General features: G+C 42.3%; 1 protein-coding gene across 2 annotated transcripts in view; it reads right to left on the bottom strand.

Moving 5' to 3' along the window:
• The window catches only part of FNDC3B (fibronectin type III domain containing 3B), a 184,437-nt gene that overhangs the window by 52,325 nt on the left and 111,817 nt on the right, over positions 1 to 20,295 (bottom strand). For both annotated transcript variants that reach the window (XM_039713674.1, XM_039713675.1), the window contains 5 exons: positions 12,552 to 12,610; positions 6,270 to 6,427; positions 4,043 to 4,102; positions 1,216 to 1,354; positions 839 to 892 (listed from right to left, as the gene is read on the bottom strand). In XM_039713674.1, the coding sequence (XP_039569608.1) occupies positions 839 to 892; positions 1,216 to 1,354; positions 4,043 to 4,102; positions 6,270 to 6,427; positions 12,552 to 12,610 (470 nt within the window). The remainder of the gene's footprint in view (positions 1 to 838; positions 893 to 1,215; positions 1,355 to 4,042; positions 4,103 to 6,269; positions 6,428 to 12,551; positions 12,611 to 20,295) is intronic.

Genomic DNA, 20,295 nt, shown 5'->3' with positions numbered 1-20,295 from the left:
GCCATGGTGGAAAACTATTCACAACAAAATACTCCCTTTAGAATATTTTTAGACTACAAAAGACCTCAAGAGATGTTTCTCAGACTTTACAACCAAACATCCTTTCACACCCTTCACTTCCCAGCTCATGACTTTTATTTACATGTTGTCCAAGCCCTTTCTGTCACCCAGTATTTATTATTTTCCTTCAGAGATAATGCTCCCTGACTCATGCTTTCTGCAGAAATATGGCTTGTACAAAGGAAAGGGGGCAGAAATAAGGGGACAGAGGGAGGACCCACAAGAACACACCCCCAACAAATCCTGCACATCATCTGTCAGGGCATTCTCCAAACAGTGCTCACTAACCACAGAAGATATTTAGGAGAAAACTGATCTCCTTTGGTGTCTGGAAGGGGGCTAATTGTCCAAAAGGACACTCATTTTGATTCTGAGTACATTCTCTGCAAGATCATGCCTCTTCTCCTCTAAGGCAGGAACAAGTGTTTATTCTGCACTCAGCAGCAAAAGAAAGAGATCATGAACAGAGCTGTAAGATACATCACAAGTAATTAAATAGTAAGTAATGCTAATTAACAAATAAAGTACACCAAATGAATGATAAAAGATTTCAAGGGTACAGAAACAGGACATCACAGGCCTATATAAAATACACTGAATGGAAAGTTTTCCCCCCACTGCCTCTTTCACCTTTCCAACTCTTTACCTAATGCCATCAGGATTTCATTTTCCCATTTCTACTTTCTCCTGTATTTAATTACTTTTCTTTACTCAGCAAATCCTTGTAAAGTCTGAGTGCCATTTATTTGTGTATTTATTTCAACTAGTTACTACTTACCTCATCCCACTCCAGAAGGTAGCTGGTGATTTTTGAACCATTATCAATGGGTGCCTACGAACAAAAATAAACAAAAAGTGATTTGGGGAGTAACAGAAAACGGCTTCACCTCCCCCAGGCAAATGAGTACAGTTCCAAGTGAAACCAAAGCTTTGCACATGGCTTGGCAACCTCTTAACGAATGCTGGGAAGAAGCTGGACATAATGAAACACATACATTTTAAAAGTCAAGTCGGTGCACAGGAAGGGATTTGTCAGAGTAGAGCAAGTTCAAGTCCCTTACAGCAAAATGACTGTCTCAGTTTTCAATTATTTCCAACGTTTATGCTCACTGTCAGTACTTTCCCCTTGCTTTGCCTGAACCAAGTGTTACCTACCTTCCACTGTAAGGTTAAGGAGCTTTTGGTCCTGTGTGAGGTTTTGGGTGGGAAGGGACTCTCTGGTGCTGAGCTTGGAGTGGTGAAGCTTACTGGCTCTGAGCAGGATCCTTTGACTGAGTTGTACGTTGCACATACCCTGGAACAATGTTGAAATGGGTTACAAATGTGCTGACAGGTACAGTGGCACTGACCACCAAAGCACTCCCAACACCATCCACTAATGACAGACCTATCACAGCCCAGTGCAATCCCAGCTTTACTTCACTTATACAAGAATGCAACAGAATTACAGCAGGAGAGGAACAGTGTTTTGTGCAAATATTCCCACTGAGTTATCTTCATTATCTGTTCTTTCCACCAATATTTCCTTGCCTGTTGCCAGGCTTCCACACACTTGTGGTAAAATCCTCCTCGAAATGCAACAGAGAAAAAGGTATCAGCTTTAATGCCTGGTTTACACTTGATCCACGTGTACCATGTTGAGTGCAGCTATCTGCTGGTCTCCTCCCATGGGTACAATCTTCTACATAACTCAGGCATCAACAATTAGTGGGCCTCCATGGACCAGAACTAACACAGGCCAGCAATACTGCTGTGATAAACTAAAAATCTTCAAAGCAAATTTGATTTCAGGCAAATCCTCTACATGTCAGCATAGCACATGCAATAACAAATAATACGGGAAAGCAAACGGGATGTAGTTGAGCACTTCCTCACAAGGTGCTTTTCTCTGAAAAAGTGATGATGTTATTCTTCCCCTTCACATTTTCCATGCAGCAAAAGAAAGTGCAAACTGGGAGTCCTCTACTCAAAGAAAAGTTCAGGCCATGACCAGACAATGACCTCTGAGTTGGCTGCAGCTATTGTGCGCTTGAATGCAGAGCTAAAGAAAGGGCAATTTCTAAATTTGTTTTCAGTAGATAAGAGTAATTTTTGCACAATGACCACCTACATAGAATCAAACCTTCTGGGGGAGGTAGACGAGATCTGGTGCTGCTTTACACATCACCTGTTAGCAGGCAGGAGCAACAAGAAATGCAATTAATTAACTGAGTCTGCATCTGGCAAGTGGCACATGTGTGTGCTGTAAATGAGCGTGGCATCCAACACACACCACAAGGGAAATAAATCCGTGTGAAAACGAGCTCAAGGGGCATCTCCTGCAAGCCACTGAAACCCTGAGCATAGTGAGGGCACCACAACAATACACCTGAAGGGAAGCAGGAGGTGGCTCAGAGCAATCCAGGCTGCTCCAGGTTGTGCCAGGGCCCAGCAGGGCAGCGAGGAGCACGAGCACCTTGTCCAGCAGAGACAAAGCCCTGAGAGATGCTGCCAAGGTCAAGGAGACCCAAGGCAATCTGCCCAGTGACTGCTGGCCCCATAAATTCCTTTACTCAACAGATTTATTTCTTCAGAAATAATGAAAGAAAAAAATAACCCCAAAACTATGGTGGAAAGCAAACAGCCACTGTTTCAGTGACAGCTCGCTCCACTACAAACACTGCTGCTTTCCAAGTCTGACTTCTGTGTTTAGTCACTCCTTTTTAAACAGAAGTTATTGCTAACTTCTCATAACCAACCTGTACTTTGGCAAACCTGCAAGAAGGTGGAGGGAAGTGTAGGCAGGGAGGAAGAAGTCAGCCAGGACCTGGGGCAAATACCCACAACACCCCTAAAAATGACTGAGACCTCAGCCCAGCTGTGCATGGTGACCTCTCTGGTGTTTGAATCTGGCTTCAAAAGAGATGTTCAATGCTCAGAAGGAAGCTCAGTAGTGTTTTACAACATTCTCCTTGTTACCATTCCTTTGCTGCTAAGGCCAAGACTCCTGCCCCATTCAGGAGCTGCATCTTTTCCTCATTTATGACAAGTTCCTTCTGGTCTTGTGCTGCTTCTACTTGAAAAGTTCATTTTAGGGCTCCTCTAGAAACAATCCTTAAAAATATAAATAATCTACAGTAGCAGAAATAGATGGACACATTTTGATGTTGGGTTTTGGTTTTTTTGGGTTTTTTTAGAGCTCAGAAGCAAGGTGTTTGTTCTTTAAAGTTTTACAAACAGGAACAACCTTGATGTGAAACACTGTGCCTAGCCCTTGTCTGGAAAAACAGAAGGGAACAATAGACAAGAGTGAAAGGATTTTTTTTTAAAGGATATTGAGGGTAAATGAACAGGATGTAAATTCAAAGCCTTGGTTCATAAAGTCTTTTTTAAAAAGCAACAAGAGCAGGTAACACAGTGTTAAAACCATCAGAGAACAAAACTAGAATGTGTTAATAGTTAATAAATGTGTAAAACACATCTTCAGAATCAAAGAGAAATATGTTATGAAAACATCAACACAGTTCAGTGAGAATCCATTTTTTTCTTGGAATAAATGCTGAAGTGTCTATGGTCAGATGGATCTGTATGCAGCAGCTTTACTTCCCAAAGCATGGCCTACTCATGAAAAAAGTGTGGAGTACCTCCAGTGTTCATCTTACAGGAACTGAAGAAACAGCAGTTGCCTGTGTCAAATTTTTAAATTACCTCAGATATCCTACTTTCATACATAAGCACTTCCAGGTACAGAAACACAGATCCTATATTTGTCTCTTACTACAGCAATGACAACAACACAACAAAAGATACTGTTCAAAAAGTACTCTCATAGTCCAAGATAAAATCTATGATAAAATATTTAGAAACCCCTGAAAAACACAACTACAGAGGTGACAATGAAATTGTTGAATTACACTGTATATTTACTTCAAAGTCTTTCATATTTATTCTCATATAATTTAAGGGTTTATATTTAAGTGACATTCAAATCATGCTAACTCACCTGACATGATAATCTGTTGCTGGCCTAAGGTCCTTCAGGTGATATTCTAATTCTTCTCCACTGTAGGAAAGAAATCGAAACCAAACCAATCAATAAATTATGAAAAGCAGTATCACACTCATCACAGCCAGTGATTTTCTAGTGATATAATTTAAAAGAAGAAAAAGAATCCTTCCAAAGAGAAACAGTAGCAAACCATATACCGATAATTTGTCAACACACTTCATGTTTCCTGAAAACTTCATAAAGCTCCATATGCATGGAAGAAAAGAATTTATCACACCAATTTATTCAGTAAACTAAATATATGGGTTCATTTCAATGCTACCACATATTTTGCTGATATTTGTATAAAGCTCATTGTGGTTTTCAACCCTCCCAGAGCCGAAAAGAGCAAAACCCAAACATTATTGTTGTAGTTTCTGCATATTCCTTATTCAAAATACTTCACACACAGTGACCCACTGAACTTCAGAGGAAGAAGCAGAGTTTCGTGCACAACTGTTTCACTTATTGCTCCCTCCTCCAGAACCACACTCCCTGTGAGGACCACAGCAAGGAGACATTTAATTAACACCCAAACAGCTGGACCCAGCTCTCTTTCAATACCATGAAAACTTAAAGCAAAGTGGTTTGGACATTTTAAGAAATAACCAGCACACAATCTATTAATTTCAAAAGCAGCCAACATAGTTAGGGCTATTCTTTTTCCTTCTGGCTTGTTTGCTGGTAAATGAACACTGGGCTCAGTCATGTGTTGCCAAATCTGTGAAGATTAAGGTACGGGTCAGTGCTTAATAAGTAATAGCCATCTCATGTAAGAGCTTGGCTTATTCATGATTTTATTAAAATATGGGAAAGAAGAAAGCTCTCAATTTAGCATAAAGAAATATTTCATAGCTAGCTGGACAAATACAGGGAGATGTCTGAAAATCAACAGAACAAAATCCACCAGAAAGCACATGCCTGCTGGGTCGCCAGGAATCCACCAGCAAGCCTTCTAGTTTTTATTTCATATAATACAATGCTCTGCAAATCCAGTTTTTCCCCCTCTGAAATAAGTGCACCTCCTCCCAAAGACAATGTATTCAACATATTGCAGACTCTCTTTTGCCTGTAGTAATAACAATTACTGCTGCTCCTGATGGAACATACCACATCAAGCTAAAGGCTGCACTCTGGCCAGCAGCAGGAGACACATCACCACCAGCAGCTTTAAAACAGATGCACAACATTTCATAACCAGGGGAGAATGTGCAGCCACCAAGCACAAGAAGTACTAGAAAGTGTCCTTCCCACTTTAAAAGCTCAGCAGCACACACTTGACTATGGAGATGCTCACATTGGCTCACAAACAGCTGCTGTAAATGCCAGAAAAAAAAGAGTAAAATCAGGCAGCCTTTCCCTGGTTAATACACCCTTTTTGTATTATCCAAGAGCTGCCTTCAGCATACCAAGAGGAATACCCTAATTCACGGGACATCTTAAGAAAGGGGATGGCTTGGTCTCAAGAGGTAATTCCTCAAATGCTCTATCACCTGGACTTTATTTAATGAGACTTGGGAAGGATTAGCTATTTCACAATAGCCAAGGTCACATCTCCAAATTCTCTTTCCTAGACGTCATTAGTGGGGAAAAAGAAAGGCATAACACCATATGTACTTGATCACAGAATGAGCTCAGAGGATCACTGCAAGGAGACACAGAGAAATCCCTCAGAATTTTTACTGAAGCCTGCTAAGAGCCAAGCATTTGGGTTCTTCTGGGGAGCCTCTGTAACCTACTGACTGCTCCACTGCCTCCTCTGCTCATCTAAGGCACCACAAAGCAACAAAGCCCTCACATTTTTCTCGTTAGCTGAAATAACAAGATTTTACTGTTCTAAATTCTGCAAGTCCACACAAAATTAGCCCATTAGGAAGGCAGCTCTCCTGCCTGCATGGTGTACACGAAAGGTTCTGACATTTAGCATAAAATAAAAAGTAACCTTTTCACTGGCAATGGGAGTGATGGCATTGCAGGCAGGATGTGCCACGGGCCAGGGAGGTGGGATGGGGTGGCAATTAGGGACCTTGTGACATGCACTCCACCAGAACCCTGCAAGCTCCTCTGGTGAGGAAACATGAGCCTTCCTTCTGTGACTGATGGCCATGCCAGGATACACCCTGAAAAGCTCAGAATATTTACTCCTAATGAAACAAAAAAGTGTAAAAATGCTGGTTTTTACCTGTAAATGACCTTGTATTTTCCATCCCTCCCTTTATCTGATAAGGCAACCTCGTAGGTACAGGTGTAAGGCAAACCGTTGTTGTGTCTATCTGCATTGAGAAGGCCAGTGGGAGGTGACCAGGAAAGCAAAACTGTTCTTGCTTGAATATTTGTAACCTATAAAAGAACCATCAGTTAATCTGAAATCTGAGGAAAAAACACTGTTCTGTAAGCATTCGCTTTTTCTTGCATCTTCACAATCAATTTCCTGCAAAATGGAAATTTCCGAGCTAGGGTTGAAAAGTAAAGGGTCAGAAATGATCAACAACACAAATAAAAACACAGATTTCATGGCAAAAAGTGATCTCTGACAGATGAGGAATACAGAGACAGGTTCCCCTGCAGGGAAGTGGCTCGTCACTGTCTGAGCATCCAGCAAAGGATGCCTCTGCAGGTACCTGCTGCTGCTGTGGCCATTCCCAAATGGGACCTGGAACTAAGTGGAAAAAATACTTTAAATTATAGATTGTTTTATCCACAATTATTTTTCTGAAGTTTTGGTTGGGGAGCTTATTAAATTAAACTCTAATGGCTTTTTCAGTCATCCTGTTCCTTCTTGCCACTTGAAACCCCAATAACTCAACAGCAAGTAAGTAGAAAAACCCAATTCAACCTGAAAATTTATGCTGGCTCAAAAGCACAAGGGAAAATCATAGTAGATGTCCAATTAAAATCTACATTGTAAATCAATCACTTTGTGCCTTGACAGAAGGACTGTGTGTGATCTGCAGTCATCACTGCATGCAATAGCTCCACGGCAGAGGGGTAAGGAATTGCTTTTAATAAAACATGGGAAAAGTACCTCAAACTCCTGCACCAAAACAATTTTATTACCCCATCAGTGCCACTGTATTCTTCTGGAGAGCCAGGTTCATGCAGCTTGCAGAACCAGCATCACCTTGCTGACCAGGAGAGCCACTGGCAGATCAGCTGCACACAGCCAGCAGCAGCTTCCCAGAGAGCAGCCTTTGTTATCAGGCCAAGAAAGAAGAATAAAAAATCCCCCCTGCCACTGTCTCAGAAGAAAAATAAATAAAAAGCAATAGCTGCACTGGTTATCTGGGAAAGGCAGCACATTTTCACACTAGCCTGCTGAAATATCCCAGGAAGCCTCAAAGTCTCCAAAGCCTTCAGAGCCTCAAATGCTCTGCCACCAACTCTCCACTTTTCATCATGAAAATAATGGTGGTTTTCCCTCTTAACTGTTGTGAATATACAAAGAATATTATTTTAGTTATCCTCCATATGGAGGAATTAAAGACTGAGGGTTTATATTCTTTATTTTTCCTATGCAACAAATTTCACTGCATCTGTAATTTTGACAGATTTTTGCAACACAAAGAGCAAGATGTTGTTATTTCAGAAGGTGTAACATGAATGCTGCAGGTGCTCAGTTACACATTTCCAAACTTATGTTGAGACAAGTGAAACCCCTTACCCACAAATTACTTGGGAATGAAGTATCAGCCACCAGCTTTCAGGGACTGCTTGTTTACAAATCCAGCTTCTGGGTGTCTTTATATAATGGAGAATATTTACCTTCTCATGTGCAAACACATTGCTTCCAGCTGATGAGCACTGCAACTGTTGTGTCTGATACCCATATATCAACCAGATTCTTTCTGAGCAAGTCATAAATCCATTTTTAACAGCCTGACAAGTAGGTGACACCATGAAATGTCTCATCATAAACGCCATGATCTCAAAAGTTAGAGATTTTAATTTATAGCAGCACATTTAAGTCTTGCCAAAATAAGAAAACCTTTGTTCAAGCTAATGTGAAAAATAAGTTTTGAGGCAAGAAGGCTTAAGCAGCATCAAGCTTTCTCTGTAAAAAACGTGGACGTGCAAATTATTTTATGAATTTTCATGGCATTTTCTTATCATATTTTTCTGATGCTACGAAATCAGTGTTTATTTTAAAATCTTGGAGCAGTTAACCCTGGTACTGGATAAGATGTTTTATGAATTTTCATGGCATTTCTTGCTTTCATGGCATTTTCTTATCGTATTTTTCTGATGCTATGAAATCGGTGTTTATTTTAAAATCTTGGAGCAGTTAACCCTGGTACTGGATAAGATACTTTATAAGAATCTCGAATTATTCAAATAAGAAAAATAAGTTAATTTTTTTGAGATAAACACGTGTATGTATACACACATATGTAAATGAAATTGGAGCAAAGATACGTAAGGGCTAAAAATCTGCATTTAAAATAATATTTTGATCAAAAAGCTGATTAACAAGATCCAAATAGATTTTAGGTTTTTTTCACAGACATTACTACTATGCCAGCTCAGCCCATCAACATGCAGTTCCTTTTATTATGGAAATATGCTTGCATAATTGTTTTTCATAAATTCAGACAGACTTGGAGCTGGAGGCACGACATGCTGCCAATGTTCTATTGAAATGTTTTTCTCTATGACTACTCCCAAGGACACACGTATATATTCCACATACGGCGAAACTCTGGCCCTCCACGAACTTCAGCAATCTGTAAAAAGTTAGGTCTTGGGTTTCTCAAAATAAGAGAAAGTATCTTGTGGGCTAACTGCTAGAAACTGTCAGACTATTATTCTGAAGCCAGCAGAGGATGAAAGTCCAAACCCAGTTGCTAAGCTGCTGCAGCATTAATTTCAGAGGGAAGGAGCACCAGAGCTGCTGCTGGCTGCCTTGGAGCTCGTAGGTACACAGCAACTGCTGCTGCAGGTTTAAAAATAAACACCAGAAATGGTTAAATACCAGTCTTAGCTGCACTGAGCACACACAGCAAGTGCGGGAAAGCAAGTGAGGGGTCACTGTCTGCAAGATAAGTCAGAAAAGGCAAATCTACTCCCTCCCTGGGCTGTGCATGTCAGCTGGGAATGGATTTAGTTGTGTGGCTGGAGATAAACCTATCTGCTGCTCCCTGACCAACAGGCTGATACCATATCACAGTCACCTGCCAAAACCTCCTTTCATGGCCAAAGCCACCACTTAGTTTACCAAGGAACTCCTACCTGCAGCTGGAAGCACTAGCTTTGCTGTGAAAAAAAGCTAAGTTAAATAAATGGGGTTTTGATATATTGAGAATAACAAGCAGGTACTTGTAGAACAGTTCAGTATCTTTGCCTCCAACTTTTCTAACTTACACAAAAACCTTTGCAAAGGTACAGACCTGCACCAGCCCTCTCCAGGCTGGAAGGAGCAGCCCAGCTACCACCACGATGGTGGGCTTAATGGCCCTTCAGAACTTGCAGGCAGAAATACTTCACCATCATTTATAACCAGCTCATTGCTCATTATAACAGTGCACTAATTCCATCAGACAAAACATAAGCAGCCAGAGCATCTCTTCCCAGGCTGGGCAGGTAAACCTTTGTGGTGGCTCTGAGTTCCCCCAGCCTGTCTCATCTGTCCCCAAAATCACTGTGCTTGCTTTGAAGAGGGCTGGCTTGGCCTTTTAGCTGAGACCTAACAAAAGATTCTCCCACAAGGAGTTCTGTACGTCTGGTGAAAAGCAGAGTTAATTAGTTTCTGAAAACTTCTCAGTTTACACAGTAAATGCCTCCTTTCTGCTCTATCAAAACTCGGTGGTGTAAATAATTATTCCATAAAAGCCCCTGGGAAAGAATCCAACTCCTGCACCACTTCAATAAGGGTTACAAGACTGATGAGTATCGGCCCTTCCCGTCTTTCAGGTAATGAAAAATGTTTCTGTACAACTTTCATTATCTTTCAAATTCCGGGTTAGCATTCACAGGCATCGTGTGGTTCGGGGGCTCATTGTGTGTGTGAGAACTACACTGCAAGCAACATTCATTTACTCCCTCGAGGGCACGGCTTGAAAGGCTTGGGGGTCAAATGAATTCACACTTATTACTGGGTTGAGATTCTGCTTTTAAATTATGGCTCTAATCCTGCAATTTTAGGCAAAAACCCCAGTGATTAAATATGAGTTTCGCTGCAGAGCGAGCCAGCAGGAGCAGGATGCTTTTTGGAAGGCCAGGCTGATGTTTGAGCTGGGGTTTGACAGAGCCCTGGTGATTCCCCACGGGGGGATGTCCCCCTGAGCCCCTTGGCTGTCAGATGCAGCCATTTCACAAACCCAGAGTCAAGTTTCCCTCCCCTCACCAAGGTATTTGTTTCAGAGAATGATTCCTTTGTCTGTGATAACGTGAATTAAAAACATACTTCAGCTGGCAAAAAAAAACATGGGGGATTGAAAGCAAAAGGTGCTTTTTAAAATTCTGGCTGTTAGAGGGACAAAGCTCTGATTAAATTTACAGCTTGGCTGCACACCTCTCAAACAGGTAACAATATCTATTATTGAAAAAAAAGACCTTTCATGAAGTAATAATTTTTAAATTGTGCATATTTTGTACTCAGAGAGGTACCTGTATGATCCAGACACCACCCAGTGACAGCTCTCCTGCAGGAGCTGCTCACCAGGCTAAACCCTTTGGAGGGCTTAATTTCCTCATGGATGGAACGAGCTGCCCACTTGGACAAATCAAATCCATGTGCTGCAGACACAGCATCACCCTCGTGTCACTGACTCACCACAGTGCTCTTTTCCTTTACATTGTTTTATTTTTCACTTGTATATGCATAAGATTTGCCAAGAAACATAACCAAGATGACTATTTCTGTATAATATGATATATTTCTATCAGATGTTATATTGACTATACACACACAGAACCATTCACAGCAATTCATGATTTGTGAGAGCCCTGTGAGTTTAATTACTCAAAAATGTCAAAGTTACAGAGAGAGAATAATAGATAATCTCCAACTTCACCTCAGTAAATGTCATTATTATTGAACCAGCATTTGCCATGGTTTGGATTTTTTTTTAATCCCAATTTTGGCATGATTAAAGGAAAATTATTTTTGTCTATTTTTCTTTTTTTTTTTGTTCACTTCTGCTTTAAAGGCTCTGGTTACCATAAATTTAATTGTCCAGATCTCAGAATCCTGCAAATTGCTCTAATAGCTTCACTCCCTACTTCTAAGGATAAAAGTATGAAACAGCACATTTTTCTTGTCAGCTCTCTGGATTTTTGTAAAGCACCTGGCTCTGGCTACTGACCAAATGAGTAACACTCAGGTGGTCCTTGATACAAAAATACTGACACTGGCTCCCCCTGTACACCAGCTCTGTGCTGAGTGCACTTTCTTCCCTCCTGAGCACCCTGGAACTCTTCAGCTCAGTATTGTCACTTGTTTCCACACCCAGTGAAGTGTCTTCCTCCTTGTGGCCAGAGCTCAGGCTGGTTTGTCATCTCTGCAGGCCTGGCTTAGCTTGTGGCTTAGAACCAGCTCCTGCCCATTCCAGGACACCAGCACCTACTGATGGAGCAACTGAACACCAACACCTTTTGTATTTCTTCAGGACAAAAGCATCCACCTGAAGAGAGTCCAAAACCTCAGCCTGGCTCTCCCTGAGCTCTGCCACTCTGCAGCCCAGGCTCCCACTGCAGAATGGCTCTGGGTCAGCCTCCATCAGCTGAACCAAGTCTTCCCATGAGCTTTCCACCAGTATTTTTTATTTATTTGCTCATTTGTGCCCTATCTCTCCAGCTGGACAGAGAAAGACTCTGGAGAGCACAGGAGATGGGCTCTGCTTTGGGATTTCTGCCTCCCTCTGCCCCATGGCTGCTTCTCCCAGGGCTGGCTTGGAGCATTCATTCAGACCCACAGTGCTCCTCTGGCTTTTATCTGACACACCAAACTAGACAAGGGCTTACAACCAGATTTATTAATAACCTCACCTGACTGCAGTCACACTCAGCATTAGGGTTATTAACAGGGTGATTCAATTCCATCATAATTTACAGGCTTTTATGGCTCAGACAAACACAGACTATAGCAATTTGCCATTGAATAATAGAATTAGCTTAATGTAATCATGATTAAAGACATAAATTGCTCATGACAAATTAAACCCAAAATGGGGGGTAAGAGCTATGCAAGTTACCCCAGTGCATTGAGCTCCCCATTACAGTGTGAGTACTGGGAATTGTCCTCTGGAAACAGACAACTGGTGCAATTCCTGGAGTGGGCAGAGCCCTCAAACACCCATGAGCACAAAAGATCCTGCAGATTCATATCCCAGTAAAATGAGTTAGTGGCAGCAATCTGCTAAAGGAAAAAATCAGAGGTGCTCCCCTGTGAAATCACCAGCATGTTGTGACACAATCTACTTTTCACATTTGCTATTGTACTTTTGTGTGGCAATTTGGGATCACTTACCTGTGGTTTCTCCATTCCAGAAAGAATGTCTTGAACCCTTTTTGTTTCTGAATCAAATTCTGTAAAAGAGAGAATGTGGAAAGAGGAAGAGAAATAAATTACCAATTTTTTTTTTAAAATTCAGTTACATAAATAAAAATAAGGGAGGGAGACAAACAGACATTACAACATGAGTACCATCAGTTGCCTTGTGAATTTAAGGCATGCAGTTACATGGATTAATAGTACAACAAACATTTAAAAAAGAGGAGGGAATGAAACTTCCAGTAATTGCAGATATTCAGAAATCTGAGACTATTTGTAGAGGTGTCCTCCACAAACAGTGCTATCAATTGTGACCTGCATTCAGAGAGTAAAACCAGGGTGCTGTCTGCAGAACCCAGCTGTGAAGGAAGCCCAGGAGTTCCTGCTGAAGCTAGCTCTGGTTTGTTCCCCAAACCCCCCTCACTCCAGCAGCTGCAGACTGGGCTGTCCCCTGTCCCCAGGGCTCTGGAGAGGACAAGTGTCCAGAAAACCCAGGGGAGCCACACAGGAGCTGCCCTGAGCCCCAGCACACACCCTTCACCACCTGGCCTTGAACTGGGCAATGCCCAAAGCTCCTCTACAGCCACTTTCCACCTGGAGGCAGTGAAGTGATGCCAGGCAAATTCCAGAGTCGGAGCAGCAGCAATCCATCCTCCCTGCCTGATGCAGCAGCTGCACAGAGGCACCCACAGAAATGCTCCCCCTAAATTAGAGGGATGATTGTGCAGAAGAGGCCATCCTCTGAGCAGTGGAATCAGCCTTTCCCTCATCCTCCCCCCTCAAAACAATCTTGAGGTGAAACATCAGCTCAGAGTAATGAGGTGACACAAAGCAGCTTTATTCCTTTTGGAGCAGAGCACACAGAGGCCTCACTTTCCACTACAGTATTCTCTAATGGAAAACTAGGAACATATTTTCCTGGGGTTTTTTTTTTTTTTGGTTTTTCTTTTTAAAAATGTTAATGCAAAAAAGTTTGCTCACCAAAGCAGAAGAACTTATCTCAACTAAAGCAAAATGAGCCAGAGGTACTTGGCGTAGGAAGCAAAAAACATTAATAAACAGGTGGGATCAGATCAACAGCTTTCACTAATGATTCCCCCAAAACCTGACCTACTTCTCGTAGCCCAAGAATGTGTCTTTATTTTTGTCTGTGACCTGCTTTAAAAAAGTAGATCTTCTTTTTAAAAATTCCATGTGCTCGACTGCCAAAAAATAGAATTGGCTGAATGCTGATGGCAAAATTCCAGTGTAAATGCCCATCTCTCCCTACAAGAATGCACCTTGGTGTGGACTGGGAATGACAGATCTCCTGCTGCACACATTCCTGGATTCCTTTTAGTCTCAGCCACTTGGAAAAGAAAGGAGTAATAATATTTCAGGAGAAGTTGAGGATAGCAAGATTGTTGTTTTTCCATAGCAGATAACCCTCAGTGTGTATTATAAAGAGCATAAACTGGCAGGATTGAGCCAGAATATGATAATATTGATTTCAAAATTTCACAGATGGACTAAAATGGCTAAGGAAAAGGCTGAGCTGCTGATCCAAGTGAAATCACCAGCAAAATGTCAAAATTTGGGGTGTTTCAGAATGCAGGGTTCCTTTCAGCATCAGTAAAAAAGTTCAACTGTGCCACAAAAGCCTGGAGGCAGATCTGCACAGCGTGGAGATCCTGCAGGCTTATCTCGAAGGGATGTTAATCAGAAGCAGCTTCTGCAGCTCTGAGTGTAACAAAAAAGCTGCTACTATTTTATCAAAAGTTTCTGGTTATTATGTCACCCCTAATTACAACCCCCAGAAGCTGAGCGTGAATCACTCTCAACCCTAAATCCCAAACATGTGGACTGCATTTTCTTCCCTCCCTCTGCTTTCTAGCAAGGATGCTCTGTCACACTGAGCAGGAGAGGAAAACAAACCCTGAAGCCCCAAGAAATCTCATTTCCCTCTGCCATGAAAGGTGATTGCTTTGTACAGTAACTCCAACCCTCTGCAGGTCAGGGCTGAGGGTTCAAACTGCTCCAGGCACAGGAACTGACTCCAAGAACTTAAGGGAGGCGGGTATGCCCAGCAAATAAATAAAAATTTAATTACTTCAATCACACTTCTCAATGAAGTGTCCCACTCAAGGAATTTTTTATATTAGATGCAATTATGCATCTTGTTCACACAGAGAAGGCTCTAGGTACCAGATACAGAGGAACAGGGTTATTACAGACATGTGGACATTTAGGAGGGCAATATGGACATTTATGTCACCAAGTGTTTATACAGACAAACTGGAGGTGCAAGAAGACAATTCTTCTTCAAAGGCTTTGGGCAGAGGGAGAGAGGGAATGGGATACATATGACAAATAATGCCCTGGGAAAATAAAGCAAATACTAAAGGCAGAAAGCAATAAACATCCACAAGTGATGTCTGTAATAGCGTCAGAGAATTGCACAGGTTGAAAGGGGACCTCAGGAGTGGTTATCAAGAATTACAGTATTTACAGTGTTTTGAATACTTAGTTTCCCATTTCAAGAGCCATTAAAAGAAAAAAAATCTCAGGCTTCTGTGGATGGCTGACTTCCTTTCTGTAAGAAACATGATTATTCACAGTCTCCTGAGCTAGACTAAGCTAAGGAGAAGAGAGACCTGTCCCAAATCCCTCCCTCAGTAGGGAAGTTGCTCTGACCTGCCAATCTCTGAGTATTAAGCTCAACATCTTCCAAGCCAGCAAAGAGCAGAAAGCCCTCTGAAACAGAAGACAATAGGGAAGGAAAGAAACCATCTGACATGCATATCTGATAACACAGAGCTGCTGGAAAGCCTTTCCTCCTGGCTCTCTGTTGCCACTCAGCAGCCACCAAGGACTATATTCCAAATTAGCTCATTTAGGGAGCATTTAGGGACAAGGAGCATGAGCATCTGCTGGACATCCCAGATGCAGTGGTGGAAAGTGGGCAAGAACAGCGGCAAGAAACGGGCAAATCTGGATGTAAAACAGTTGATTCAGGTTCAAAAAAACCTACCAAGAACTGCTCAGGAAAGGTGGTGGGTGGCTGAGCATGACTCACCTACCTGGGACTAATTGTCCCTGAGTAACAGCCAGTTGATTTGCATTTCAATCTTTGTCCCTTCCTCTCCCTCAGCTGACTGAGCACTGAGTATCTGACAGGAAGACAGAAAATGTGTATGTCAAACCCCCAAAGGCTGGGGCAGGAGCTGATTTCCCCCCTTGCCACCAGGAACAGGAGCTCAGTCACGTCAAGGAACAGCCCAACCAACACTTCAGGTCACTGTCCCATTTTAACTCTTCCTCTCAACATCTGTTCCCCACATCTGGCACGGCAAGACTCTTCCTCCTAGGAGGAAGCTGGGGGTGGGGATGAATTCCTTGTGAATGCTCCATGGGGTCCTCTGAGGGACAGTACAAAAAATCTGAGTTACCCTGCTAATCTCACTGTTTGAGAGGCATTGTAGCACTCCCAGCTTTAGGTTCTAATTCCCAGGCTGTGGGTTCTCTGGATCCAGTGTTTCAGACTAATCTTCTATTGCAGAAAAGCCAGCTGAAAGAGCTGGACCACATCAAGTCCTCTTTTTTTTTTTTTTCCGGAGTTTTGAATCATAAACAAAACTCTATAGATACAACCAGGAGTAAATGCCCCTAAAAGCTGAACACTTTCTCAGCAGCTGTTTGCTGCTAACAGGGTTCCAGTGTCAAGCCTTGCTGAACTAAAGCCTTTTATTCTATGCTTCTGCTAGCCTGTGTCTATGTTCCTTTCTGCACGTACAGCACAAATATAATTTTCAGACCTTTCCAACCATACTTTTAAACACCAAGCACAGCTTTAAAAAACAGGGGAAAAAAAAGTCAGTTCAAGGTAAGTTTGAAGTTTCCATCAATAGTTTACATGTTTGCATGAACAGCAGCTGTGTATGTAAATGGTTTGCAATAGCTAAAAGCTCTAAACTAATTAACATTTTCCCATTGCAAATACACATTTTAGGTTTGTTCTGCATTCTTTCCTTCGAAGAGAGGAAAAGGTCCAGCTCAAGACTTAGCTTCTGGCCACAGAAAGTATTTACTGTTTCAACAGCCTTTCCATTCCAAGGGAATGACATCAGCACCAGCACTTTGCAAACCCTGAGCCTAATTCTCAAGCAGGGCTCCATGCTCACAGATATGCCAGTCATAACATGACATGCTTTCTCAGAATTTGTTCCAGATTTATCGGGGCTGTGACCGGCTTTAGTGCTGGGAAAGATCTTTCATCAGTCACGTACAGCACAACCTACAGCCCCCGAGAAAATGAGCTCTTCAAACACAGCCCAGCTCCTTTGTGAGCTGCCTGCCCGTGTCAAAGCTTAAGGCACCAAGGAGAACACATACAGACTTTCAGGGAATGGCAGAAATGTAAGTTAATAAGCTCCTTGTACAAGAGCAAACCTAAAGCCGCAGATGTCACGCAGCAGCTGAGTCACAGGGCCAGAGGGGATGTGACACAGCCAGAGTCCATCCTCCTACACTGAGACACGATCATCTGCACCCAAACCCCTGCTCTGACACAGCTCCCGGCCCATTTTTCCGAAATAAATGACAATTCAATAAATGACCTCCTGCCCCATGATCATGGTCATCTCCAAACTTCTCAGATACAGCATCTAACTTCATCTCAGGAAAGATCATCTCAACTCTCTCTGCTGCATCTGAAATTTATTCCTTCTTCCCTGCACATCTGCCCCAGGTGAGCTCATCACCCCTTCCTTTGTTGCCACCTTTCATTTGCAGGAATTTCTTCCTTCAAAAAAACAAGCTCACTCCTCCATACCTGTCTGTAAGAGACCCCACCTGCTGCTGTCCTCTGCTTTTTAAATTAAGTCTCCATCCTTCCGAGGACACGACACAGCCCTGCCCACCATGTGTCAGCTGAGGTCCTGGCAGTACCAGAATGAAGGACCATTTACTTGCTTAGAAGTTTATTCTTCTCTTTGACTACAGAATAACTTGACTCTTGGGGTTTGTAATCTCCTATTCCTCCCAAAGCCACCATGTAATTAATAAAACAGCAGGTCTGAGAACAACTAGCTGTAGTGCAGTACATGGCTCTTGCCTTGATCAAACTTCTTCTTTGCTGAGCATTACAGAGCTCTCCTCCTGTCTGCTCATCATCCCTGACCCATCAAGCACTCTCAACCCTATGACAGGCCTGATATGGACTATAATTTAATAAGCCTCAATCTTTATTGCATCCTTCAAGCCCTTAATGAAAATATGGAATAAAATTAGAGCTAGGACAAATTCCTGCCTAATCCAGTTTGATGCAGCTCTCCAGTCTGTCAGGAAGGCAGCCCAGGACAGGGCAGGGTCAGGGATAAACTGCCAGGCTACAGATGTGACACTGGGAAGGGCAAACCCAGTGCCACACTGAGCACACAGGGCTTTAAAAAAGCTCTTCCCAGATGGACAGAACAGGGAGCCCTTCAGAATAAAAAACTTGTGAAAAAAAAAATTTCTATTCAAAACAGTCAGTCACACCACGTGAACCTGTAATACACCAAGGAGGATTATTAATTAAGACTGGACAAGATTTCTAAATGTTAAGTATTTCAAATTTCTTTTCACTACATGAAAGCTAATAAAAAACATCAGTGATAAAACACAACTATAGCTCCCCTGACAAAGGTAGAGAGATTGATGTTATCCAACTTTAGATATGATTGTTAGAACATTTAGAACATGTTCTAATTCTTTTAAAATTGCCATGCATGAGTGTATCACAACTTTTCCATTTCTAAGTGGCTTCCCAGTGTTGTTATCTGATTTCTCCTCCTAACATACCTTAATTAATGTCTAGGAGCTTATGCTCCGTTATTTATCCTTAAAGACCAAATCACATATAGATAGCAAAAAAAAAAAAAAAACCAAAAAAAAAAAACCCCAAAAAAAGGCAAAGACCCAAAACAATGTTGAAAAGGCACATTTTCAGACCTAAAATCAGAACAATCAAATCTCTAGTCATCCTGATTCACTGATTTAATAAAGCAAAGGGTAACTGAAGTGCTTTGCCTCAACACCACTGTGATTTAGGCATGAATTGAATCCCACATTTCAGAGATGTCCTGGCCACAGTCCATATCTATTGACCTGCTAGTTTCACCTTGTCTGCTTCAGTATCATACTGTCCATGGCACAGGATACTCCAAAATACCTGGAGTGCAAATCCACAGCTTATCCTTCTCTCAACAAAGGCACTTCCTATCACGTGGATCAGGATCAGATGTGGGAGCATTCAGATGTACATAATGAAATCACCTGGGCTAAAAAATGTTTTAAAAATAAATGTAAGGTCATCCAATCCTCCCTGCCCCCCCATTATTGTTTGGATCTCTGTTTTTCATTGGCATGGAGGAAGGAAAATAAGATTAGTAGCAACTAGCAAGGGAAATAAAAGGCTGGATGCAAGGGACAAATGGAGGGTAAGTGACATGTTTGGTTTGTTTTTCTCTGCTTCTTCGCTGCTACTGCTGGAAGACAGCAAAAACAACTCCTACTTTACTGGCTGGAGATCTGAGTGAATTCCTACTGTGAACACGCAGTTGGTCCATTAGAAGGCAGAAAAGGCTTTCTTAGTAAAATACAGCAACCCCCATCTCCATCACATCCCCCTGACATCTCGAGCGAGTCCTTTGTACATCTCCCAAAGCAGATAACAGAGGCAGAGCACTGGGATGGCTGCAGCTGGCTGGGTTTGAAGGAACACCAAACCAAACAATGACATAACCCACAGACACAGAGGAAGCCCAAGCTGAATCTGCTGGAACAACAAACCACTTACACACAGGACCTCCTCTTGGAGCGCTCTCTTTTCATCATTTCAACCTGCTTTAGCTTATTTTCTCTGTCAAAATATTTTTTATTTTTATTTTCGGCAGCTTCCCTTTTGCTATTCTGTTACAGCAGCTCGCATGCTCTGTGAGGTTGGGAAGACAATAAAAACTTTGCAGATAAACCAAGCAGTGCCCACCCCTCTATCTTTTGGTCAAGTATTTGACAAAGAGACTGAAAGTCCCTCCTAAAACTTTCCTGGAGCTCCTGACTCCCACTTTCCAGGTAGAAGGCAGATGTTTTGTTCTCACTACAAACTTGGCCAACAAACACTAACTTTTTCCTAGAAACAGTGATGTTCTTCACACTCCTCAGAATTCTGTACAATAGTTGGGATGCATGGAATTTCCTTACGCTTAATTCGTTCCATTTATTTCTGTGCTGCTTCCTGCTTTGTCCCTCTTATTTCTCCTCATTCCCTGTGACTGCTTGTCCAGCACTCATTGTTCTCCAGGCTGAGGAACCCAGTGGTCATTCAGGAAGGGATGCGACTTCTGCAGAGCTGCAGGGCAGCAGCCCAGGCTGCCCCAGGTGACATGGCCAGAACAGCTCCACAGGCCAACCCAGCTCCAAGCAGGAGCAGGGGATGGACAGCAGCATGGCTCAGATACCCACACTTCTTAAACTGTGAAACTGGCTGAAAAGGATGTCTGACACCAGCCATGAAACTACACCACCTGGCATTTACAGAGAGATTTCCTCTCCAAAAGAAAAGGTTCCTTGCAGTCCTGGCACCTGTCCCAGCCAGGCAGAGCAGGAGCCTGAGCATCATGAACACACACTAAAGGAGGCTCACAACTCCTCCTTGCACTGACAAAAGCACAAGTCTGACAGCACCAAGGATTAGTTTTTC

Source organism: Passer montanus, unplaced genomic scaffold, assembly GCF_014805655.1.
Source record: "Passer montanus isolate IOZ18808 unplaced genomic scaffold, ASM1480565v1 scaffold29, whole genome shotgun sequence".
NCBI classification, from domain to species: Eukaryota; Metazoa; Chordata; class Aves; order Passeriformes; family Passeridae; genus Passer; species Passer montanus.
This window is presented reverse-complemented; position numbering and strand designations above follow the sequence as displayed.